At 44.9% G+C, this 26,581-nt stretch overlaps 1 protein-coding gene across 1 annotated transcript; it reads left to right on the top strand.

The window, feature by feature from the left end:
• Positions 1-9,741: 9,741 nt before the first annotated feature.
• Positions 9,742-25,203, top strand: LOC123167881 (GDSL esterase/lipase At1g74460-like). Its single transcript, XM_044585746.1, has 5 exons — positions 9,742-9,904; positions 15,158-15,162; positions 17,123-17,204; positions 17,278-17,408; positions 24,493-25,203. The coding sequence occupies exons 1-5, from the start codon at positions 9,742-9,744 to the stop codon at positions 25,201-25,203; spliced, it is 1,092 nt and encodes a 363-aa protein (XP_044441681.1).
• Positions 25,204-26,581: the final 1,378 nt, after the last annotated feature.

Raw genomic sequence — 26,581 nt, 5'->3', positions numbered from 1 at the left:
CTTTATGAAAATTCTTTTTGCTTTCAATGATTTTGAACAGAAAATACTTCGATAATTTTAGTTGCATCAATTTTATATAATTTTAGTTTCAATAATACTAGAGGTTGCTTATAATGTTTTGAACAGAAAATACTTTGATAATTTTAGTTTCATAAATTTTATTTATGTTATTAAAGTTTATTTTATTTTGTTTCTACTTATATATTTTATTAAAGTTTATATTATTTTGTTTCTAATTACTTATTTATTTTATTTGTTATTTTTCATGCACCATTTTTCATGCATTTATTGATTATTTTGAGCTATAAGACCCTAAAATTGAAAAGCATTTCAAATGAACTCTGAAAAGGTTGAAAGTTGGCATAGTATCATCATTTCATCCACATAGCATGTGCAAGAAAGTTGAGAGGGTTACGGCAAAAACTGTATGCACTTCGTGTACAAAACGGACAATCTTTTTCGAAGTATCAGGATTTCATACGGAAACTCATATGTTACAAAGAGATTTCATTTTTTAAAACTTATTTGAACTCCTGACTTTTTGTGTGTTCAAAATGCACCTTTCAAAGCCACATCATCAATTTTCAACCCTTTCTGACTTCATGTGTTATTTTTTATGCATTTATTGATTATTTTGAGCTATAAGACCCTGAAATTGAAAAGCATTTCAAATGAACTCTGAAAAGGTTGAAAGTTGGCATGGTATCATCATTTCATCCACATAGCACGTGCAAGAAAGTTGAGAGGGTTACTGCAAAAAAGGATGCACTTCGTGTACAAAACGGACAATGGTATCATACTCGTCTGTTACAAAGTTGGCATGGTATCATCATAATAGTTGCGGGAGAAAGTCTTCACTTTTTCTTCGCTTGTGTCATTTGCTTATTGCGCCGTAACCATGGATAATCTTCATCGTTTATCAGGATGCTTGGGTCAGCCTTGACTTTGAAGGGAGGAATTTCATTGAACTTTTCATAATCTTCAGACATGTCTGTCTTGCCCTCCACTCCCACGATGTCCAAACAGTGTCCAGACATGTCCTACAGCTCATCACAAACAGTGTTGTCACCTCTGAGACGTGTTTCCAACCAACTGCTGAAAGTCCTGATGTGTTCACATGTAATCCAGTCGTCGCACTGCTCCGGGTGTTTGGAGCGCACACTGTTCTTGTGTTCATTGACATACGGGGTCACCAAGGTAGAGTTCTGTAGAACTATGGAGTGTGCCTGAGACCAAGAATGCCCGTCCCTGCATATTATTGAGTCCGCTCCTAGCGTGCCTTTTCCAGTCAGTCTCCCCTCATACCACGATTTAGGGAGACCTATCTTCTTAAGGCCAGGAATGAAGTCAACACAAAACCCACTGACATCCTCTGTTTGATGGCCCATGGAGATGCTTCCTTCTGGCCTAGCGCGGTTACGGACATATTTCTTTAGGACTCCCATGAACCTCTCAAAGGGGAACATATTGTGTAGAAATACGGGCCCCAGAATGACAATCTCGTCGACTAGATGAACTAGGACGTGCGTCATGTTATTGAAGAAGGATGGTGGGAACACCAACTCAAAACTAACAAGACATTGCGCCACATCACTCCTTAGCCTTGGTATGATTTCTGGATCGATCACCTTCTGAGAGATTGCATTGAGGAATGCACATAGCTTCACAATGGCTAATCAGACGTTTTCCAGTAGAAGCCCCCTCAATGCAACCGGAAGCAGTTGCGTCATAATCACGTGGCAGTCATGAGACTTTAGGTTCTGGAACTTTTTCTCTGTCATATTTATTATTCCCTTTATATTCGATGAGAAGCCAGTCGGGACCTTCATACTGAGCAGGCATTCAAAGAAGATTTCTTTCTCTTCTTTCGTAAGAGCGTAGCTGGCAGGACCTTCATACTGCTTCGGAGGCATGCCGTCTTTTTCGTGCAAACGTTGCAGGTCCTCCCGTGCCTCAGGTGTATCTTTTGTCTTCCCATACACGCCCAAGAAGCCTAGCAGGTTCACGCAAAGGTTCTTCGTCACGTGCATCACGTCGATTGAAGAGCGGACCTCTAGGTCTTTCCAGTAGGGTAGGTCCCAAAATATAGATTTCTTCTTCCACATGGGTGCGTGTCCCTCAGCGTCATTCGGAACAGCTAGTCCGCCGGGAACCTTTCCAAAGATTACGTGTAAATCATTGACCATAGCAAGTACGTGATCACCGGTACGCATGGCGGGCTTCTTCCGGTGATCTGCCTCGCCTTTGAAATGCTTGCCTTTCTTTCGACATTGATGGTTGGTCGGAAGAAATCGACGATGGCCCAGGTACACATTCTTCCTGCATTTGTCCAGGTATATACTTTCAGTGTCATCTAAACAGTGCGTGCATGCGTGGTATCCCTTGTTTGTCTGTCCTGAAAGGTTACTGAGAGCAGGCCAATCGTTGATGGTTACAAACAGCAACGCGTGCAGGTTAAATTCCTCCTGTTTGTGCTCATCCCACATACGTACACCGTTTCCATTCCACAGCTGTAAAATTTCTTCAACTAATGGCCTTAGGTACACATCAATGTCGTTGCCGGGTTGCTTAGGGCCTTGGATGAGAACTGGCATCATAATGAACTTCCGCTTCATGCACATCCAAGGAGGAAGGTTATACATACATAGAGTCACGGGCCAGGTGCTGTGATTGCTGCTCTGCTCCCCGAAAGGATTAATGCCATCCGCGCTTAAAACAAACCATACGTTCCTTGGGTCACCTGCAAACTCAGCCCAGTACTTTCTCTCGATTTTTCTCCACTGCGACCTGTCAGCGGGTGCTCTCAACTTCCCGTCTTTATTACGGTCCTCACTGTGCCATCGCATCAACTTGGCATGCTCTTCGTTTCTGAACAGACGTTTCAACCGTGGTATTATAGGAGCATAACACATCACCTTCGCAGGAACCCTCTTCCTGGGGGGCTCGCCGTCAACATCACCAAGGTCATCTCGTCTGATCTTATACCGCAATGCACCGCATACCGGGCATGCGTTCAGATCCGTGTACGCACCGCGGTAGAGGATGCAGTCATTAGGGCATGCATGTATCTTCTGCACCTACAATCCTAGAGGGCATACGACCTTCTTTGCTGCGTATGTACTGTCGGGCAATTCGTTATCCTTTGGAAGCTTCTTCTTCAATATTTTCAATAGCTTCTCAAATCCTTTGTCAGGCACAGCATTCTCTGCCTTCCACTGCAGGAATTCCAGTACGGTACCGAGCTTTGTGTTGCCATCTTCGCAATTGGGGATAACCCTTTTTTTTTATCCTCTAACATGCGATCGAACTTCAGCTTCTCCTTTTGACTTTCACATTGCATCCTTGCATCGACAATGACCCGGCGGAGATCATCATCATTGGGCACTGGTTCCTCTTGATCTTCAGCAGCTTCCCCCGCAGCATCATTGGGCACATCGTCTGGTTCCTCTTGATCTTCAGCAGCTTCCCCCGTTGCAGCATCACCGTATTCAGGGGGCACATAGTTGTCATCGTCCTCTTCTTCTTCGCCGTCTTCCATCATAACCCCTATTTCTCCTGCCTCGTCCAAACATTATAGTGTGGCATGAAACCCTTGTAAAGCAGGTGGGTGTGAAGGATTTTCCGGTTAGAGTAAGACTTCGTATTCCCACATTTAGGGCATGGACAACACATAAAACCATTCTGCTTGTTTGCCTCAGCCACTTCGAGAAAATCATGCACGCCCTTAATGTACTCGGAGGTGTGTCTGTCACCGTACATCCATTGCCGGCTCATCTGCGTGCATTATATATAATTAAGTGTGTCAAAAACCATTACAGAACATCATGAATAGATAATTAAGTGACCAAATTAATAGAAGTTCATCATCACATTAAAACCAAAGTACATACATAGTTCTCATCTAACAACATATAGCTCTCCAGAGCATCTAATTAATGAAACCATACATCTAAAGTAAGAATTTTTTCTTTCAGAAAGAAGATAAGAACAAGAGGCTCACCACGGTGGTGCCGGCGACGAGATCTGCACGGGCGATCGACAGCGGTGAAGACGGGATTGGGACGTGACGGGCCGCTAAACCTAGACAAACCTCGAGGAAGATGGAGCTTTGAGGTCGAGCTTCGAGAGGAGAAAGCTTAACTAGTGTGGCTCGGGCATTTCATCGAACACCTCATGTGCATAGGAGGTGAGCTAGAGCACCAGAAAGCCCTCCCCTCGCCGGCCAGAGAAAAACAGAGCACTGGAGTGCTCTGCTCGCGGGCGAGGGGTATATATAGGCACCTCATTGGTCCCGGGTCGTGGCATGAACCGGGACTAAAGGGCAGCCTGTGGTCCCGGTTCAAGCCACCAACCGAGACCAATGGTGGTGGGCCAGGAGCGAGACCCATTGGTCCCGGTTCGTCCCACCAACCAGGACCAAAGGGGCAGACGAACCGGGACCAATGCCCCCACGAGGCCCGGCAGGCCCCTGGCCTCACGAACCGGGACCAGTGCCCCCATGGGTCCCGGTTCTAGACTGAACCGGGACTAATGGGCTGACCCGGCCTGAACCAAAGCCCTCTTTTCTACTAGTGAATATTTGGGTCTTATGCCCATGGTGCCCCTGGCCCGGATGGACTATCTTTCTTGTTTTATCAAACCTTTTGGGATGTTATTAAAAGTGACTTTATGGCCCTGGTGAGAGACTTTGAAGCAAGAAAACTGGATTTACAACGATTAAACTTTGCTCTAATTGTGCTCATTCCTAAAGAAGTTGATGCCAGGGAGATGAAGAAGTTTCGCCCTATTAGTGTGAGTAACTGTGGGATTAAGATTTTCTCTAAGGCCATGACCAATAGGGTCTCCCCTGTTGGGCGCAGGCTGATTTCTTCAAATCAAACTGCATTCATTAAGGGGAGATACATACTAGAGAGTGTGGTGATGGCACATGAAGTGATCCATGAGATTAATAAATCAGGATCGCAAGGTTTAGTTCTCAAATTAGATTATGAGAAGGCCTATGACAGAGTTAGTTGGGAGTTTCTGTTTGATATGCTTCACTCGAGGGGTTTTGGTCCAAAATGGATTTCTTGGATTAAAAGCACTCTTGTTAATAGCACTTTCAGTGCGAGGATTAATGACACAACAGGTCCCTACTTTGTAGGAGGAAAAGGCCTCAAACAAGGGGATCCACACTCCCACCTGTTGTTTAATCTAGTGCTGATGTTTTTACCAAAATTCTCAAGAAAGCTGCTTCTCAAATTCTAATTTCTGGGCTTCTGCCCCATGTGATCCCTGGAGGTGTGGTTAGTCTGCAATATGCAGATGACACCATACTCTTCTTGGAAAATTCTGTCGATAAAGCAATAAATTTTATATGGCTTCTGTCATGTTTTGAAAACCTGTCTGGGATGAAAATCAACTTCCATAAAAGTGATCTCATGACTATAAATATGAATGATGCAATTGCTAAGGAATTTGCTCAAATTTTTTGTTGTAAAAATGGTTCTTTTCCTATTAAGTACTTCGGAGTGCCTCTGCACTATGATAAATTAAAAAGAGAAGATATTCAACCTATCATTGATAGAATCATTAAAGGGATCTCTGGCTGGCTGGGAAGATACCTCACTTATAAAGGAAAAATTATCCTACTATGTAATTGTGTGAACAGTATTCCTGCTTACTTGATGTCTGTGATCAAATTTCCTAATTGGGCAATTAATGCAATTAACTCCCAGATGGCTCATTTCTTTTGGGGAAATCTGGGAGATCAACACAAGTACCACCTAGCTAACTGGGGATTAATTACTAGAAGGAAGGAGTATGGAGGTTCGGGGGTCCCCTATATTAAAGAATATAATATGGCCTTATTAGCTTCTTGGGGGAAAAGATTTTTTAATAACCCTGATTCAGATTGGTCTAAGCTTCTGCTTTATAAATATCGTGTTAATTCTCCTAATCTCCTTTAGGCTAAAAGTGAAGGGGGCTCTACCTTCTGGAAGAGCATTACTTGGGCGCTTGCAGCTGCAAAAACTTTTTATACCTGGAAATTGGGAAATGGGAAACTCATTTGTTTTTGGCATGATGTGTGGATGGGGGATTGTTCCCTTAAGGTGCAGTTCTGGGACTTATTTTGTATCTGTAACCTGACTGACAACACTGTAGCCCAGGTTTGGGACGGGAATGGACTGAAAACTAACATTCAGGAGGTGTGTTGATCATCTTGGTATGAAACGCTGAGATCAGCTTGTCTGTATGGTCAAGCGACACCCTCCAGTAGATGAAACGGACACCCCAATCTGGGGTTTAGAACCAAATGGGCTATTTTCAGTTAAGTCTTTTGATAAACAAATCAATTTTGGTGGGGTGGTTTCTGACATTAGTCCTAAGATGTGGAAAATCCTATGCCCATAGAATATTCATGTATTCTTGTGGCTATGTATTCACAACAAGATACTTACTAGAGATAACCTTGCGAAAAGGAGGGAACTGGAAGAACCTCCATGCTTATTCTGTGCGGAATTTGAAACTGTTCAACACTTGTTGTTTGATTGTGTGGTGGCCCAGCAAGTGTGGAATCTTGTTGCAGATATGTTTAATATTGATAGAATATCCTGTTTTACAAAAATTATGTCCTTCTGGCATAGACATAAAGAAAAAGCTGTTTTGAATATGGTAACAACTGCTGCCTTGTGGAGCTTGTGGAGACTAAGGAATGAATTTTGCTTTTAGGGGCGCAAGTGGAAAAATGTGAAATGCATTCTTGCAAAACTAAGCTGCTTTTTACACCAACGGATGGTTCTCTGCGACGATGGGCAAGCAAAGCTTCTACAACAATGCATCCTGCTGCTGGACAAACGGCGTGGGGAACTCCTCCGGATTGCTTGGAAGTGAGGCTAGGGGGACCAACTGAAAATCAGGGCAATGGAGATGGTGGAGCATCCCTGGAGATCTGATTTGGACCCATTTTTATTCGTCTCCTTTCTTTCTGTTGGACCTTTGTAATAATTCGGTTTGGACATGATGCTTTGTTGCCTCTAGACGTAAACTGCTATGTTGGCTGTAGGTTATTTCCGGCGAGGGTAGATGCTTTGTAGTATTCAGGTCATTCAAAACTGACTGGTTGCGGTCTGCTTCATTCTATAAAATGTGGGGGGGGGGGGGGGGGGGGGGGGAGTGGGGAGGATCGATGAATATAATTATGAAATTATAATTATTAGCGGTCAAAACCTGCAATTGCTCGTTAAGCTTCGAGCTGTCGGCGTGCATGGTTTTCACTTGCTCTTCACGTGATAAGTGCAGATGCATGAGGCATGTCGACAAAATTAAACCGCGTGGCGAAATGTAACCCGCACATGTGAAGTATGAGACGGGTTACTTGCTTACTAGGTGCTCAATCGCGAATGGAGTACCTACACATGAATCATGGGATTAAATTGCCATGGTACTAGTAGTATCACATTTTACTAGTACTTATCTTTTACCAACTTAATTATCCATGCCGAAGTAGCGCTTACGAGTAGTGGTACTCAACGATGCACTAACCCACTAATTGGTACTCATGAGCCACATACTAGATTGTTCTTTAAGCCCATGCGTAAAGCAAGGAGAGCAAGATAAGATGGAGATGTGGACATATTTTTTTTTTAGAAAAGGAGGATGACCCCGGCCTCTGCATCTGGACGATGCATACGGCCACTGTAAATTATTCTCACAAGACCTTACAAAGTCATACAACAGTAAGACTAAAGCCGCCGTCTAAGCAACAAACTGTCGCTACACCTATCCAGTTGATGAAGGGGGGCAGATAGCCTGGGCCTAATACCAAACAGACATCGCATCCAAGCCTAACATCTAAGACCTGAGACCCCAACCAAGCCACTTGTCGGGTCTGGGGCACACACTGGTCCGACGTGCTCTCAGAGGCCGCCGCCGCCAACTGCCATCGCTTCATCTTCAGAATTGTACTGATGCATCAACCTTGCTCGGTCCAGCTATCGTCGACGCCACCACGGCGCCCAACGGCACCTCCTCCCTGCGCGCAAACAGCTGTACACGTCGCGGTCGCCATTGATACACCTCAGCGCCATGCTGCCACGTACCACCAGTCGACACAGCTTGAAGCCCTTGGAGGATCTGTCGTGCGTAGCACCTGCCGACCAGGCATGACCAAGCGTAGCACCTGTCGGTCAGGCATGACTTGACATCTCCACCGAAGCTCCGTGCAAGACGAAGCCGCTCCACCCCCTGCCTCTGACTTCCAGCGCTGCTCCACAAAACGACGCTCCCAAGAGAGAAACCACACCGCAGTGCCGCCATCGTCCGATCTGGAACACTAGATCCTAGGGTTTCCCCCAGAGCAATACGAGTGGGTCGACGGTAGTCACATGACGATGCCTTCATCAAGGTAACGACGTGGAACGCCGCCATCGCCCGCCGTCGGCTCGGTTTCACCGGCAAGTACGTCTCCCCGACTCGCAGCTGGTGCCAGATGACGGATCCCGAGATCCGAGCACCCAGCCTCAGGCCGACCACCTCTGACGGAAGAGATGGCCACCACCGCCGGCTGCACCAGCCAGAACAGATCTGATCAGAATTGCCGCCGACGAGACCACCAGGCCCTTCATGCCGCCGTTGCCAATCTGAAGGCAGCATGCACGCCACCGCAGCCAAGCCGGCCGCCGCCAACCGCAGCCGCCGCCGCCGCCCGAAGGGCCATCCGCAGCGCCCGCAGCCCTGGCCTCCGCCGCGCCAAGCCGTCGCCGTCCGAGGACGGGCCGGCCTCCCGCGGCCTGCCGCCATCCGCCGCGCCGCAGATCCCAGATCGATCGCGCCACAACACGCCTTGGGGTCCGCCCCACCCCGGAGACGCGCGAGAGAGGAGATCCCCCGCCACCGCCGTCGGCCCCCGGGCTTAGCCCGGCGGCGTCTTCCGGCGGCGGCGGAGGGAGGGGAGGAGGGTCGCGGCGGCGGCGGCTAGGTTTCTGGCCCCCCGAGTCGCCCTAGGGGGAGGACGACGCGGAGGCAGTTAGGACGACTCGGTACCTGAGGTGTACTTGAGATGTGGACATATAGACTAACAAATTGTTTAAACATGTTAAAAATATTCTCCACGCCGATCGATCCCAGCTCTACAGTATCCTCATCTTTTGTACATATCTACGCCTCACAATGTGTGGAGGCTGCCGCAGAAACCGACGGTCATTTTTGTACAGTTCGAGCTCTACAATCATGTTGTACTATATACACATGACGGCGTGTAGTTAGTTGCGCTGTAACGTCCTAAGAATGTATAGAATCGATCTGTCATCTGAAACAAAACACACAAAAAAACAAGAACGTGTGCTCATCTCTAGAGAGTATAGAGAGTATAGACATCTGACAAAAAGAGATCTCATGGAAGATACGGTAAGCATAACATGCTAATTAACTAACTAATTAAAGTGATCGAGGGGTAGACTCGTTCTGATGGATCGATCGGCATGCACTACTTTTCCGAGGGAGGCATCCATCACATTCACATGTGTGTATATTTTATTAGCATGTATACTAATATCATGGCACTTCCGTTGACTAGCTAGCTAGTAGCTAGTTGATCTGATCATATCGATCGATCAAACCGTACTAATCGGGCTTATAAGTACGTGCACCTTGTCATCACCTTAATCACACGACCAATTACTACGCACACACATGTATTGTACTGTACTCTACTATACACAAGGTTAGCTTCTGGCTAGCTCGATTCCTAGACAGCCAGCGATGAAGCATCTCGTCCTCGTGCTTCTGGGCCTTGTGTTCGTCGGTGCCGTTGGTGATAGCGCCACACAGCGGCCGGTGGTGCAGGCGATATTCGTGCTGGGGGACTCGACGCTGGACGTGGGCAAATACAACCATCTGCCGGGGAAGGACGTGCCCAGGGCGAGTAAATAGCATAAAACTACTAGTTTACAGGCTATAGTTCTAAAAAGCTATCACTTTTTAATTTTTCTCAGAAACCTACCAGTCGCGCGGTCCGCCGTTTCAAAAAACCCAAAACGCCCGTGACTAGCGACTGAACCGTTTTTCTGACCGTCTGGACCCACATGTCAGGCCACCTGGCCACGCGTGCTCATGGCGCGGCCGTTGACGGCCGTTAGCCCTCGCGGTCCGGTCGGAACGAAAGGAGTTGGTCGGGCCGCACTCTCTCTCAGTCTCCCCCTCCTCTCCCCTCTCCCCCGCAGTGACCTAGGTTGGCGATGGCGGCGGCGCAGCCAAATGCCGTCGGCAGCGAGCTATGGAGCCAAGGCGTCACCTGCCAGGAGGGCGGTGGACATCCAGAGGTGGCCCCAGGGCGAGGCAGCTCGAGCTTCCCGGCGCAGCGGTTGCAGCAGCCATCGCCGCCCGCGGCTGAGGTCGATCCGGCGAGCTCAGATCCGGCAGTCCGCGCGGCTAGGGCAGTGGCGAAGTCCATCCACGCTGATCCAGATGGCGGCCACACTTGGGCTTCATCCTTTGGTGGAGTGAGGTAAGAAATTTCTGGGCCCTTCATACTTTTAGTTCAAAATACAAATTTCTGCGTCCTTTAGTTCAATTTAGAACTAGGGTTAGTAATTGTTTGTTCTTGGCATGGTACTTTATTTTATTGGTTAAGTCACTGCAAAAGAAAGTGCATTTGGTTAGTTCATTTGGTCAGTGCATTCACTGTAATTAGAAGAAAGTTCAGTAATGTTCAGTACATTTGGTCATTGTTTTAAGTTTTAGTGAGTTAAAGATTAATTGTTTGTCAATTTAATCCTACAGCTTAGATGACCAGATTTGGGACATGAGGCTACATTTTCAAGGAACAGATAACATGGAGAGAGAGTATTCAGTTTCTTCAGACATTAGTTATCTGACCATATTAGCATTGGCTGAGTTGGAGGGTTATGGAATGGATGCTTGTCTGACTTATGTAAAGGAAGAGGGAGAAGGCTTGGAGGGGGTGGAGGTCCTGGATAGTGAGGAGGCATTAGAGGAAATGCTTGACTTGTTTGTTGATAAGAAGATCCTGAACATCACTGTCCGGAAGCCTACTGATCCAAGCCCAGCAGATGTTAACATGGATCACATCATGCTTGAGGAGCAGATCCCCATTGATCATGTTGGTGAACCTGTTGTTTATAGTGTTTCCCAACAAGGTGTCCTGTATCCACTCCATAATGCAACTTTGGCACCAGCAATCCCTGAGGAGCCCTATCTTAACACACAACATAGTTGTAATTTCAACAAGGGGAAAAATGTTGTGGAAGAAGAAGAAGATGTAGAAGTAGAACATGATGAAGATGAAGATGAGATGGACAAATCCTCTTCAGATTTTGAGTTTTTTAGGGGTGATTACAAAGGGCAGAATATATCATACAAGGCTTGGTGTAGGGGTGAAGATGAGGCAGCACAGGGACAAGCCATAAGACTAGGGGAGAGGAAGAACCTGCAGATCACTATTGTGGAGCAAACTCAGAACCATCTGAGTTTTGGGAGGAAGACCAAATCCTTTCTGAACATGAAGAACCCTCAGTTGTACCAGAGAAAGGAGCAAAGAAGCTTAATCCTGTCAGAAAACCAGGCCCAACTAGCAAGTCACACAGTGAGCCTGAACACACCAAGTTTGAAGATTGGGTGCCTGAACCTGATGAATACTGCTTTCCAGGTGATTTTGGTCTTAGTGATGAAGAAGAAGTTCCAAGGTTGCCTTCTGGTAGGAAGAGAAGGTTGAAGAAGAGGAAGGAGAGGAGGTGGTATGATCCATCAGTCCCTGATGCACATGAGCAGTTTGCATTGCATTTGTGCTTCCTAAATGTTGTGGAGTTCAGAGAAGCACTAAGAAATTTCCATGTCAGGACACTTAGGAATTTTGAGTATCACAGAAATGAACCAACTAGGGTTATTGCTTGGTGCTCTGATAGAAAGCAAGGTTGTCAGTTTTATATAGTGGCCTCTAGAATAGCTAATGAGTCTACTTTCAGCATCAAGAAGATGAATTTGGATCACACTTGTGGAGCAAGTGGAGAGAGCACCAAGGTTACAGTAAACTGGGTTGCCAAGGTTTGTGAGGATACCATTAGATCAAACCCTGGAGCCGGTGTTGAGACAATTATGTCATACACAAAGAAAACATTTGGTGTTCATGTGCCTAAAAGCTTGGCATATAGGGCAAGGAGGCAAGCAGTTGAAGTTGTGCAAGGAGATCACAGACTCCAATATCACAGACTAAGGGACTATCTACAGTGTGTGCTAGATACTAATCCAGGCAGTAGATGCATAGTGACAACCAAAGAGGACCTAGAAAATCCAGCTCCTACCCCCAGGTTCCACTACATGTTCTACTGCCTTTTTGCATGCAAAGAGGGCTTTCTCAATGGATGCAGGCCATTTATAGGTACATGATCCTTACACATATATCTAAGATGGTTGCATTCATGTTATTTACAACTAAGGTGATCATATTTTCAGGTTTAGATGGTTGCTTCATCAAGCTCAGCACTGGACAACAAATATTGGCAGCTACTGGCAGGGATGGGAACAACAACATCTTCCCCATTGCATTTGGTGTTGTTGACAAGGAAGACACAGACAGCTGGACATGGTTTCTCACACAGCTGAGAACTGTTATTGGAAGTGGGAACAAGTTTGGCAAGTACACAATTATGTCTGACAGGCAAAAGGTATGTGCTCCAGTACTCATGACAACCACACTTTAAACTTACCATCATACTTATCCATCATTCTAAGCCATCATTAATTCATAATTAACAGGGATTGTTGAATGCAATCAATGATGTATTCCCTGACTCCCCACAGAGGTTCTGTCTTAGACATATATATGCCAACTTTCAATCTGCTGGTTTTAGAGGGGAGGAACTCAAGAAACACTTAGATCAGGCTGCCTATTCCTTCACTAAGAGTGGTCATGAAAAAGGGATGGAAAATTTGAAGAAAGAAAGTTTTGAAGCTTGGCAGTGGTTGTCACAGATACCAGACCATACATGGGCAAGATATAAAATGGATACTGTTTGCAAAACTGACCTGGTTGTTAACAACCTCAGTGAAGTTTTCAACAGAATGATATTGGATGTTAGGAACAAGCCAATCAGGACTATGCTGGAGGGCATAAGAACAAAGTTGATGATCAAGTTTCAGAAAACCAGAGAGAAAACAGAGTCATGTAGATGGGAGATCACACCAACCTACTCAGAAATTTTAGAAGAAGGCAAGAAGTGGGCTAAGTATTGTGATGCATACATGGCAGGTCCAGGCATCTGGCAGGTGACTAGTAGCTCTGAAAACACCTATTGTGTTAACTTGAACAACCAAACATGTGACTGTAGGAGGTGGGACATGACTGCTGTGCCTTGCAGTCATTCCATTGCTGCAACGCAGAAAGTGAAGCTACATCCTGAAGACTTTGTCAATGACTTCTTCAAAAAGCCCATGTACTATGAAACATACAAACATATAATTTTCCCAGTTCCAGGTCCTGACCACTGGCCTCATACACCTGGACATGACATATCTCCACCAGTGTTCAAAGAAAAGAAGGGCAAAAAGCAAACTGCCAGGAGGAAAGGTGTATTTGAGGTGCCAGCAAAAAAGGATACCTCAAGAATTGGTACTGTCACATGTAGCAACTGCAAGAAGCAAGGGCATAGGTTCAGCAACTGTGGTGACCCTTTGAAGCCTAAGTTTCAGATGAGGATGAACAAGCACCAGGTCATTTGAGGCCATGTCTCATTTCATTTCATTGTTTCATTTCATTGTTCATTTTCTTACAATGTTTCTTAATTGTGTAGGAAAATAGAGGCAATTACTCTCAAGCTGGTTCTTCTATGGCTACAAATGCTAAGAGGCCTCCAAGACAAGCTACTGCACCTGAAGCAAGACCAGCTACAGCAAGAGCTACACCTTCTGCACCTTCACCAGCTCCAGTTGCTACTTCTAGGGCAAGAAAAAGGGCTGCTTCAACTATTCCAGCAGCTACAACACAAGCACCACCAGCTAAGAGGAGCAGGACTAACACTTCTTCTCCTGCTAAGAACACCAGATCATCTACAACTTCCTCAGCAAAGAACACCAGATCTTCAAGTGCCCAGAGAAGAACTTTCATTGCACCAAGGCAATCAAATTCAACTGTTGTCCAGGAGGGGTCAAAGAGGATCAGGAAGCCAAGTGGGAGGCTGAAAGACTATTTTTATGCAAGTGGTAACTAGCTCTTGGATTTGGGTAACTTGAGTTCATTTGGCATGGTTATGTTAGTGTCAGTGAACAAATATGGATGGATTTGGGTGTACTATGGTCTGTAATGACTAAACTTTATTTTGTTTCAGAGATATTCAGTCAGTTGAACTACCATGGTTTGTAATAACTACTATGCAGTGTGTTCATTCAGACAGTCATTCCTGTGTTGATTCAGTCAGTACATTTCAGTCAGTGTATCTTCTGTCAGTTAATTCAGTCAGTACATTTCATATCCACTGCATAATTTCATTGACAGTAGCAAAAATACATAGATTCATTGGTTCAGAATAGCATCAAACACCAGTTATTACATAGAATAGAGTAGATCTTACATAGTACACCAGATCTTACATAGAACACCAACATGGAAAAGATATATAGATGGATGAGATGAGATTGACATATCAGTCATAGCGCTCGAAGAAACGGACCCACTTGGCCCTAGTTGCTGGATGAGGAGCCATGACTGCCCTCACCCTTGCCCACCTAATGATCTCCATGAATGACCTTCCCCTGCCACCAGTGAAAACCAGCTCCAGTTCTTCATCATTGCACTTCTCCAGTACCTTGTCGGAGAGTCGGCGGTTGAACTCCTCTTGCTGCTCATCCTGGGCCGCCTCTAGTGCCCTCTGCCTGCGCCTCCTCCTCCTCTGTGCTGCTGCTGCTGTCCTTACCTCCACAACCTCCCCCTCCTCCTCTGTGACATCTCCCATGTCAGAATCCATCTGTAGGGTTTCTTTTGGGTGGCGGCTGGTGGAGTCACTGGGAAAGGGTGGGGGTGGGGAGGGGTTTATATTGACAGATGGATGGGGTTGGGTTTAGTAGGCCTAGGGTTGCATTTGGTCAGAGAATAGTGGGCCACTAAGCCCAATTACCCACAGAAATTGGGTATGTAGGCTAACAAATAACATATAAAAGATAGAAGATCAAGTTGAACACTTAATAGCATACAAGATCCATTTCCACAACTTAGTAGCATCAGAGATCCATTTCCACTACTTAATAGCATAGGAGATCCATTACAACACTTAATAGCATAGGTGATCCATTACAACTTAACAACATAGGAAATAAGGTTCTTACACTAGGTTAAACTTCACATTCCCCCAAAATGTACACCCATAATCACTTGCAGTCATGCCAGGCCACATCCTTATATAAAGGCCTTTGGATGTACTTACTTCACCAACATATCACAACAAGTTCAAGACTCAAGGATGGCCTTGATTTGCTCTAACTTCTCCTTGCTGCCATACCCTTCTTTCAGCAGCTCAGCAACAACAAGCTCAAGCTTTGCCTTCTCCTTCTTAAGAACATCTCTGTCAACTTCAACAGCCTTCATAGCCTTCCTGGTGTTCTTGATGATATCAGCTTGGCTCTGCAAAATGCACCTCTGCTCTTTTGCAAGTTTGAGCTTTTCCATCTGCACCTCCAACATAGCTTTCTCCTCTAGCTCCTTCTTCTTCTTCTCAAGTTCTTCCTCCTCCACTTGTTTCTGGTACACCTTCTTGTCCACCCTACCATCCTGCCAATCAAACATCTTGGATACATCATCAACAAGCTTGGTGTACTCAATGCAAAGCTTGTCATTTTCAGTCCTAAGCTTGGCCAACTCCCTTTCATGTTCACTCTTAAGCCTGGCCAACTCCTTCTCAAACTTCTCCTTGTCCTGTACCCTTCCAAAGTTCTGCTCATGGAACATCTCCCATAGCTTGCACAAACATCTCTGAAGAACAGTTGGCCAAGGCCCATCAACCCACTCTACAACACCACAATTCACACCATTTTCCTGCATTTATAAATGTGATAAGTTATTACAAATGGACTAGGAGCTTATTTCAGTTCCATGATTAACTTGTATAGACTTCATAATTTCTAACAATGAATAACATAAATGAGATATGATAAGTTATTACATATGTGACTGTCATATCAAACAAAGTGCTGCATCATATCAAACATCAGTTAACATACATAGCAGAAAAGTTTATTGGCATCTAACCTAGTCTGGGCAGACATAGAAACGCCTTCCTGTTACAGGCCCTTCAAAAGCAACACGCTTAATAGGCCTCAATTGATGCAGAATGCACTTGGGATGAGCAAGCTCAAGTTGGCCACAGAAAAGGGGCTCCACAGTGGTGTCTGGTTCCTCCTGCAACCAAAATAACCAGCAAACACTAGTTTCAATATGCACTCAACACCAGAATCAACTTGCATGGTTCATTAAACACTAAAAAAATCCCCAACTCGGCATGAACCCTAACACTGTACAGAGATGAACCCTAGCTTACATCAATCCTACAATCAAACCCCAGCCTCACTATTGAACAAGAATCCTACAACAGCAAAGATCCATGGCGGTAGCCTAGGCCTACTAGCACCTAACCCTAACCCTAGGTGGCAAAGAACTTACCATAAGTCCCATGTCCATGCTGACGACCTCGCACTCCTCCTCCGAGCTCGTTTCCTCGTCATTCCAGGAAGGCATGGCGGCAAGGAGGTCGACGGCGACCGACCTCAAAGACCGCGAGCGGCGGCGAGCTCGTACTGGAGCAGGGGAGTGGGAGCAGGGGAGAAAGCGAGTAGGGGAGTCAGTGAGCAGCGAGTGGGAGCATGGTGGGGAATTTAGCTCCTTTCGTTCCGACCGGACCGCGAGGGCTAACGGCCGTCAACGGCCGCGCCGTGAGCGCGCGTGGCCAGGTGGCCTGACATGTGGGTCCAGACGGTCAGAAAAACGGTTCAATCGCTAGTCAGGGGCGTTTTGGGTTTTTTGAAACAGCGGACCGCGCGACTGGTAGGTTTCTGAGAAAAATTAAAAAGTGGTAGTTTTTAGGAACTATAGCATGTAAACTAGTAGTTTTATGCTATTTACTCGCCCAGGGCCAATGAGCCCTTCTACGGCATCGACTTCCCCGGCGGTGCAAAGGCCACTGGGCGGTTCAGCAACGGTTACAACATCGCCGACTTCGTGGGTACGTATCACGCAAGTTCACAACCACATGTATGTATGTGTAGATCATATGCTAACTTGATGGATGGATGCAGCGAGGCAGCTGGGGTTCAAGAGGAGCCCCCTGGCTTACCTGGTGCTGAAATCACGCAACTATCTCATCCCCAGCGCTCTCACCAGAGGAATGAGCTACGCCTCGGCGGGATCCGGGATCCTCGAGCCCACTGTAAGTCACTTCAATTTATCTACAGATGCTTGGTTATGTGTTAGCTAGATAATATCAGCTTGTTTTCATTTCTTTGTTCCAAGGGAGTTGGTATGTAGATATAGCCTCATGTTACGTATAGTACTATTATTATAGTGGTTTTGTTAGTCATGAACAATATAGTGGACAAATAACATTTTAGAGGCAGGTCGTGCCGTGTAGTATCTATATAGCAGGGAAAGCTTTTCCCTAGTTGCCAATGTAAATATTTCAAACAGTCAGTAAATAATTTTAAAATTCTAGCCGGAAATATGCTCAAAATGTCTACTTGGGATGGTACTTTCCCGAACAGCATGCTGTCGGTGGATTTGTCCGGTTTACTTGGACCCGATGTCCGAGGGAGGGAGCTCTGGAACGTGGGATCAGGAACCGAGACACATGTATAGGTCGATCATGTACGCATGTTACCTCGTAGAAACTTATAATTAAGTTGTTTTATGGTTAGGCACTCCGTAATCAAAGTCTGTGTGCAATCACTTCATGCAGAGGCCGAAGACGTTCCCCTCTTTTCAAAAAAGTTAGTTAAGTAATCAACGAATCATCACAAGCCCACAACAAGCACTCCAAATTGTTAGGATTTAATTAAGACACTTAATTGAAGGGAAATCTCCCCTTGTCCTAACCGCCCCTCCACAACAACCGCATCCCTCGATGCGCTGTTCGGGAATGGACGCGTCCCTCTGTTGCGTCTTCTCAGATTGCATATAAGCCTAATCATTAATGAAAGAGATCAACAGTTTTGCTTTACTATTCATTCATCTCTCGTTCAATCTCAAACACGTTATCAGCCCTTTGCTCTCTGACGAGAGAAATAGGCCATCCCAGGCAGTGGTTATGTACGCCTGAAACGCCGCCAGCGGAACCCGGTGTCTCCCCGACCACGGCCTCCGAACAACAACGGCGAGCGTCCATGGCTTGCCCCGGTGGCGTTGTTCAGAGTCTGGCTAATTAGCACAAATCGCTGTGACCTGTGACGAGTCAACCGGCCACTGCCGTGTTCTGCGTGTAGAAGGAAATTTGTCAATAGATTGCTTATTTGATCTTCTCTGCTTGTGATTAATCAAAGATCCAATTACTGATTGCTTTTTTCTGAACGTCATTGCACTTACGAGAATTGCTTCATTCGAGCATGTGGGCATGATGAATTGAAAGGATTGCCGAAGCATCAACGGAAAGAAATTCATGGATCAAAGAAGAGAAAGCTTCAATCAAGAACGTATCAACCAGTTATGCAAAGGGGAGAAGAAGGTACCATGTCATTTTCTAATTTCCCTTGTGCTGGTACTACCGGCCGGTGCTGCTCGTCGCCTCGACGTCACTGCAGCAGCAAGATCCTCGTGGAAGAGGCCTGCAGTAGCACCAACCCGCCCCGGCGCGGTGGAGACCACAGCCATGACACGCCGCTCCTCCGAGCGGCCCTCGGCCTGGCTCTCCGCAGCGCAGCCGCATCACGCGGCGGAGGAGGCCCCGTGCTCAAGTCTGAGCACCTGCGGCAGTCGGCGTAGCCCTGGCGCACAACACTGCGCGGGCCTCAACGCCGTCGACACGGCACGACGCCCGGCCTGCACGTGCAGGCGGCTGCCTCGAAACACTCTCTGTCCACAACGACGGAGACCTGCGACGCTCCCCCGCTTTGTCCGGTGTGCTGCGCAGCGGCGCTCTCCCATCACGGCTCGCGGTGGAGCCTGCAACATCGCCCTCGGCGCTGTTTGCTCCCGCGGCTCTTGACCGACGACGCGGTGGCTCCCAGCAGCGGAGACGCCGGCACGCCCACAGAACCGGCCCCTCCCGCGGCGGAAGCAGCGGCACCTCCGGCCGGCGGAGCCTATCTCAAATGGTTGTGGCATAGAAAAATTCCCCATTGGGTACGATGTATTCCGGAATGTATGTACCGGCCCCTCGTTTGAACATCAAGTTTGCAACATCATTACTATTCATTATAATAGTGGTGTATTTCTGTTGAGTATGATGTATTCCGGAATGTATGTATCTCCATATTCGCTACATGTCGAGAAAAATACGGCTATTTGCAATTGAGATTTTTAATTTCTTGCAAATAAGAATGCAAAATTCAAAGTGATTTCTTCAAATTGATGTATTGGGATCGTAAGGTAGTCATATAGATCTACTGCCTTCGCAGATTATAAATGACTACTGTTAAAGCCTATATTTTGTCATTTTGACATTATAATTGCTTTACAAAATGTTGTCCCACACATTTTACGAAGTCATGACATAAGGCATTACGAGTGAGTATCTACTGTTTTCATCAGATTATACTCTCTAGTGCTGCGAGATCTACTCCATTTTGGAGATTATCTTCAAGGTGTCATATTTAGCAATTTAAAATTCACACTAATGGTTTCAAGATAACTTCTTGAAATACCCATTGATTTTGCTAAGTTCATTACAACATCAACCATGATGGTCTTTAATTTACTGATTGTAAATTAATTATCTCTGGTTTACCCATAGAGATAACATATGGCTATAGAGTTTGAGGCATTCGCCCTCAATGGTCACCACTGTCCTATCTGGGCCATGGACATCGTGATCTCTCTTGTGTCTCGTGGGAGAATGTGCGCAACCCTGGATTCACCTCTAGTCAGGATCACACCGCTAACAGAAAAATGGTGTCTTATATATCATAAGGCATTAGATTCAGATCTCAGCATCTGATTATTCTGTATCAGCAATTCTTGGGATACAATGAACCTCAAGGGCAAAGGTTTGAATCTTACTTCAACCTTCAATCCGACATCACCAGTTGTGACGGGACCATAGGGCACGGAGAATGTGATGGTTGAATATGCCTCAACCGACATGTTTGGAGACTATGAATAGTCTTTCAATCTCCTGAGTGGTCAATATAATTAATGTCCATTTACGATGTTGTGACAACAACATAAGTATTGTTGTCATCATATATTGTATATCATAATATATGGTATCAGCACTTTGGTACAAATACATTTGTATGTATTCTATATATCTCACAGTGATTTTCATATTGAGAATCTTCATGTCTATATATATTTTTTTACGGGAGTCAATCCGATAAAAAATGATATGTGCCTTGTGGACATATGCACCACAAACTCTATACTTAGGGAAGTCCAATGTTTCCACTCTCATTGAGAGAAAGGAGATATTTTAAAATCGTTAGACGCGATGAGGTATTTGTTGGCTCAACTCGAGTCATATTTACTATCCCTGTAGGTACTCGAGTAACATCGGGATGCTTTATTGCTTCCCAGGTTTAACTCGTACCCTACTAAACTATGGAGGTATCTGTCAAAATAGTTTCCATAGCGAAATTTATGATGACAACAAAGAGAAATAACTTGTCTTTACCATATGCAACGGATATAGCAAGCACATTCTCTGTGCATCATCTGGATTGTACTACATATACGACACAACCCGTAACACATGTTGCGTACGAGATAGTTTTCCAGAGTGTCTTGTACATGACAAACTTGACATACTTGCCTTGGTCATCGAGACATTGGGTTGAAACCAAAACTATCAGCAATTCTAATAGTTTATGGTTATTATGATGCTAAATTCTAACAACATTTGGATTTTATGTGCACTACAAGTGACACAGGGAAGCTAATTTTAAGGCTCACACACCTTAAAGACTACGCTGAACCACTCAGACTCCTTGTATGCATCAAGTTGAGGTAAGTGGCTCTTCCCATCCATTGACTAGACTATTCAGGTATTCCATGGTTCTAAAAGACATATCTACATGATGGTCTTAAGTATGTGCTTTATTCACACGAAACCATTGGCTCATTATCCTGACATCGATTTCAAGCAAATCGAATGGATAACATTGCAGAATTCTCCTTGAGTGCCTTCTCTATGGCCCTTGGATTGAAGTTTAGCAATTTGTCCTAATGCCTAGACTCAAAATGGTTTGGTAGAATCCTATCCAAAGAGTTAAGATTATTGCATTATCTTTACTTTGGAATTGCAACTTACCAACTTTACGTTGGAGTCATGCAGTTTTACACGCTCATGACAAAACTGCATAATATTATTCCCCTCTATCTTTGATATGTGGATATCTATCAAGTATTTCCTATCTGCGGTAATTCGGTTGCATACCGATATCACCACCCGACATACATCATTGGCCCCTCAACATATAGTTAGGATCTATGTGAGGAATAACTGTATTTCCGTCAATACCTCAAGCCCCTCAAATGGGGAGTTATTCAAGGCCAGTATGTTGATTCAATGAGGAATATTTCCAGGCATTAGGGGGAGCATTCAAGTACCATAAAGAATGCCAGGAAATAAGTGGAATGTTCAACACATTTCTGCCTCAAATCCACGTACTCAAAGATCTGAACCATGCGTTCAGAAGATTTGCAACACATTGCAAATAACCTGCCAGATTCATTTACTGACTATAAAGGTGTCACACAATCCTACAATCCTGCAAAAGTACGCCTGAAAGAGTGGAGGTAGCAACAAAAATCACTCCACTCCCCGTTCAAAGCAATAGGGGGAGATGTATGGCAGAAGTACATCAGGATTCAGCTTCTCGCAAGCAAGGATATCAAGGCCTGTGACTCAGTAAATGCAAGTCAACTTCACGTTGACAGACACCTAATGGGTAGTATACACCCAGTGGATGGGAAACCCCCGCCAACCCAGGTCATAGTGCACACAATGACCGGGACATCGGAATACCCGACTCAATCGCATTGGGAAATCGCAAGCAGTCACCATGGGTAACGATATTTCCATCAACTATATATTGATATATTGATTCTGGAGAATCATATAACCGGAAGTCTACAACTGTCGACATACATATCTCAACTAGATTGCAAAACCTTTCAAATGATTCAGATCCAAAGACCATGGCCATGGCAAAGTGTGAACAACACTCGGACTGAACTCAAGCAAAGGGTATAATCTAGGAAGAAATGATCTTGCTCAATAATGGGAAGGTATTCATAAGCAATACCTACACCATTTTTCTTCAGGAAACAGAATTGAGAACAATGAGGTGGTCAAACAAAGAGCAAGTATTGTAGCACAAGGGTTCACGCAGATACCCAACTATTCTCCAGAGGTGGAACCTCATTCCGATAACTTATATCTTGGCAGTTCAAAATCATCTGTCTCTGCGGTTGACAGATGTAGTGATTACATATCCATGTCGATCACTAGATTCAGACATATATGATTGATTCCCAATGGAATCTCAATTCTGAATTGAAATACAAAATGCAGCATACATTGTGTAAGATCAGTAAGTCACCATATGACTTACTGTTGTCGGTACATATGGTACAACTGACGTAGTGAGATCCTTATACACAAGGATTACTCCTACAATGATGATTATCCATGTTTGTGTGTCTGCAATGATGACACATGTAATCATCTAAATGACGAAGTTTAAAATGAAGGATTTGGGTAAACCAAAATACCGCTCGTTACTATGACTTGAGCACCTTCATTCATACATTATGGTATACTACGTTGTCTATATCCATAATATATTGGAGAAATTCATTGTGGACTAATCTTATCCATCCATAACTCTCATGGTAGTTCATTCTCTAGACATAGAGAAAATCTATTTAGACCAAGAGATGATGGAAATGAGAGACTGGGACTCAACGTTCCATAATGCCATTGGATCCACCAAACACAATTGGTTGGTACTCAAGAATATCTTTCGATATCTCCAAGGCATCAAACATCTTGTCCTGGTTTTTCAGTTTCACAGAAATGTGAACACCGATATCATTGGATACATCGATCAGATCCCCACTATGTCAGATCGTAGACAAGTCTAGTGTTCCTACTAGGTGTGGTAGCCCTCTCATGGAGAGACTTCGAAACAGACCTCATGGCTAGATCCACCAACCATTATCTCAACGATAATGTTTCTTGTGTTGCCCGGATGCAAACATGTTACATAATAAGCAATATCACTATATTGCATATCTTGCAAGTCAAACCATATGACTGATTTGTTCACGAAGTCTCTACCAACATCTACATTCCAGACATATGTTCTTGGAATTGGTGTGTGACGGCTTCGAAATTTGCAAGAATCAGGGGGGGGGGGGTATCTTCCTGAAGTGTTCCTGTTCAATGCATCATATTATACTCTTTTTCCCTTCATGAGTTTACTATACAGGTTCTCATAAAGGTTTTTAATGAGGTAATATCAACATGAGATCATATGTCATACTTTCGGTTTTCCCCACCGGGGTTTTTAGAAAAGTATATACGACATATTTATTGTTCTCTTGATTCTATGAGTTTTCTCGTATTGAGTTAAAGGAGACAATAACCATTATATGTTGCATAATTTTCTCCTTATTTTCCCACTGGGTTTGAAGGAGTTTTGGCAACATATTATACTCCTCACATTTTTCCCACAGGGTTTTTGGAGGAGGCTCTTTTCAACATGATGATATGGCATGGACAAGCGTAGATTAGGGGGAGTGTTAGGATTTAATTAAGACACTTAATTGAAGGGAAATCTCCCCTTGTCCTAACCGCCCCTCCGCAACAACCGCATCCCTCGATGCGCTGTTCGGGAATGGACGCGTCCCTCTGTTGCGTCTTCTCAGATTGTATATAAGCCTAATCATTAATGAAAGAGATCAACAGTTTTGCTTTACTACTCATTCATCTCTCGTTCAATCTCAAACACAAATTAAACCGAGTCCTAGTTTGACAGCCATATGCTTGAATGATGGCCCGTATACAAGCCACAATTCTCAATTAACTGCAAGTGTTGTTGTGGAGTGTCCCCTTTGGTTTCTAATACAAGTTTAATTTAGTATTTTCAAATACAAATTTGACGACACTAACTTCTTGTCACATGAATTGAATGTTATATATCGTTTAGTCAAACCTTCGTTTCTACAAAACTAAAAGGTTTTAATTTTAAAATGCAGCTAATGTACTGTTACTAATCAACCACTTTTGTTATTTTTTAGCTAAATAACCATGCATATGTTATTACTCTAATATGTAGCCATATATATTTTGTACGCAGAACGCCGGAAAGAACATACCGTTATCGAAGCAGGTGCAATACTTCGCGTCCACCAAGGCCGAGATGGAGGTTGTGTGGGGCGGTCGTAAAGTCTCCAAGCTCATCGCCAGCTCCTTCTTCCTCTTGGGCACCGGCAGCAACGATCTCTTCCAGACCAGACCAAAGTCCCAAGCTGATGTTGCAGCGCTATATGCCACCCTCGCCTCAAACTACTCTGCCGCCATCATTGACCTGTATGGGATGGGAGCAAGGATGTTTGGGATCATTAACACAGGTCCAGTAGGGTGTGTGCCACGGGTGCGTGTGTTGAACGCGACGGGGGCCTGCAACGATGGAATGAACCGTCTCGCTGCCAGGCTCGCCGCGGCGATCAAGTCCGGCCTCGCCACCACGCTCACCACGACCAGGCTCCCAGGCCTCAAGTACTCCCTCGCCGACTCTTTCGCTGCCTCACGGGCCAACTTCGACAACCCCCAAGCAGCCGGGTTTGTGAACGCCGATAGCGCGTGCTGCGGGAGCGGTAGGCTGGGCGCGGAGGGTAAGTGCATAAGGAACGCGACACTGTGCAGTGATCGTGATGCATATGCTTTCTTTGACAACGTTCACCCCAGCCAGCGGGCTGCTGAGATGAGTGCACATGCGCTCTTCGTGGACGGCCCGACACAGGTCACCGCACCCATCAGCTTCAAGGAGCTAGCACACGAGAGATGATTGATTTATTCATTTCTAAAAGATCTTATACGGAGTATTAGTTTACAGACGGAGTATAAGACATGCTTGATTTTCTTAAATTTGTGTGATCTTGTATGTTGTTGTATATTGCTTTTGAAAGCTCCATATATTGCCAACAAATGTTCATGCAACCAGAGTCAACACGCGTCATGCAGGATGGCATACCGCCCACTAACACAAACTTAACACTAAAGCAAAAAGCTTGCTATCTCATGCAAGGTTTTGGCTGTCGTTTTTGGTCTTGTACTGGGCCGAACGAAATGTGCAAAATCCGGTATTTCAGGATTTTTTGGGAAAAACTCGGATGAAATGCGCAAACTAAAATTTGAAATTTAGAACGAAAATTGTCCAAAATTTGAACAAAAATGACTGGAATTTCTCTAAAAGGTTCGATCCAAGAAAAACCAAAATGTATACGGGGAGCAAACTAAAGCGAAATCAACGAATTCCATAATTAACAATCTGAAAAGCAGTGAACAAGCTCGGCCTTTCATTGTCATCAAGCTCAAAGAAGCCATACAAATGATAAAGGGCTGGCTTTTCCCAAGCACGGGGTGCTGCAGCTCCAACGCCGGACTTTATCTCGTTCTCAAGTGCTGTCTGAGCCAAACATTTGAGTATGAGTAGATGCGAAGTAGAAGAACGAGGAGGATGCGGACTGCCTTGCTCGGCTTCCGTCGCCAATAGCCGCCGGCACCGCCGCGCTGTAAACAGAAGTCGAGCACCGAAAGGATAAAATTAGGGTTGGGAGTCTTCAGTATGGACTTTCATACCATAGAGCACATCAGCCACCTACGGTGGATCCATGGACGGCGCCAGAAATTCCAAAAGGGCCGAAATGTTTGGCCAGCTTATATTTATACCGGGCCTTGACGAAATTGATGAATTTAGGACGAAAATCAGAAATCTCGGACCACTTGATGATCTCGTTATGATTTCGTAAATATTGTCTTTTTTTTCAAAAAGTCATCCATGATGGTGATACATCTTCTAAGTATCTATAATTTTTTATTGTTTCATGTTATTATATTATCAATGTTGGATGCTTTATATATCTTTTTATGCTATTTTATATTATTTTTTGGACTAACCTAACCCAGTACCTGGTGCCACTTCCAGTGTTTTACTCGTTTTTGGCTTTTCAGAAAATCAGTACCAAATGAAGTCCAAACACGATGAAACTTTATGGTAATTTTTTCTGGAGCAAAAGGGAACCTAGAAGGTTCGGGAGAAGGCCAGACGACTTACGGGAGAGCCACGACCTCCAGGCCGTGAGGGTTGGGCGCGCCCCGAGAGCTTGTGACTCCCACACAACTCCGTTTGACCAAATTACACCTTTATAAATTCTCAAATACTC

The sequence above is a fragment of the Triticum aestivum genome, chromosome 7D, assembly GCF_018294505.1.
Source record: "Triticum aestivum cultivar Chinese Spring chromosome 7D, IWGSC CS RefSeq v2.1, whole genome shotgun sequence".
NCBI classification, from domain to species: domain Eukaryota; kingdom Viridiplantae; phylum Streptophyta; class Magnoliopsida; order Poales; family Poaceae; genus Triticum; species Triticum aestivum.
The sequence above is the reverse complement of the archived record's forward strand: the minus strand, read 5'-3'. Positions and strand labels throughout refer to the sequence as shown.

Excerpts from the sequence above, each read along its gene's own strand:
- LOC123167881 (XM_044585746.1), top strand. The coding sequence starts at position 9,742 with ATGAAGCATCTCGTCCTCGTGCTTCTGGGCCTTGTGTTCGTCGGTGCC. Across the intron at positions 17,205-17,277 it reads CAACATCGCCGACTTCGTGG|CGAGGCAGCTGGGGTTCAAG; the intron begins GTACGTATCACG and ends GGATGGATGCAG. Across the intron at positions 17,409-24,492 it reads CCGGGATCCTCGAGCCCACT|AACGCCGGAAAGAACATACC; the intron begins GTAAGTCACTTC and ends TTTTGTACGCAG.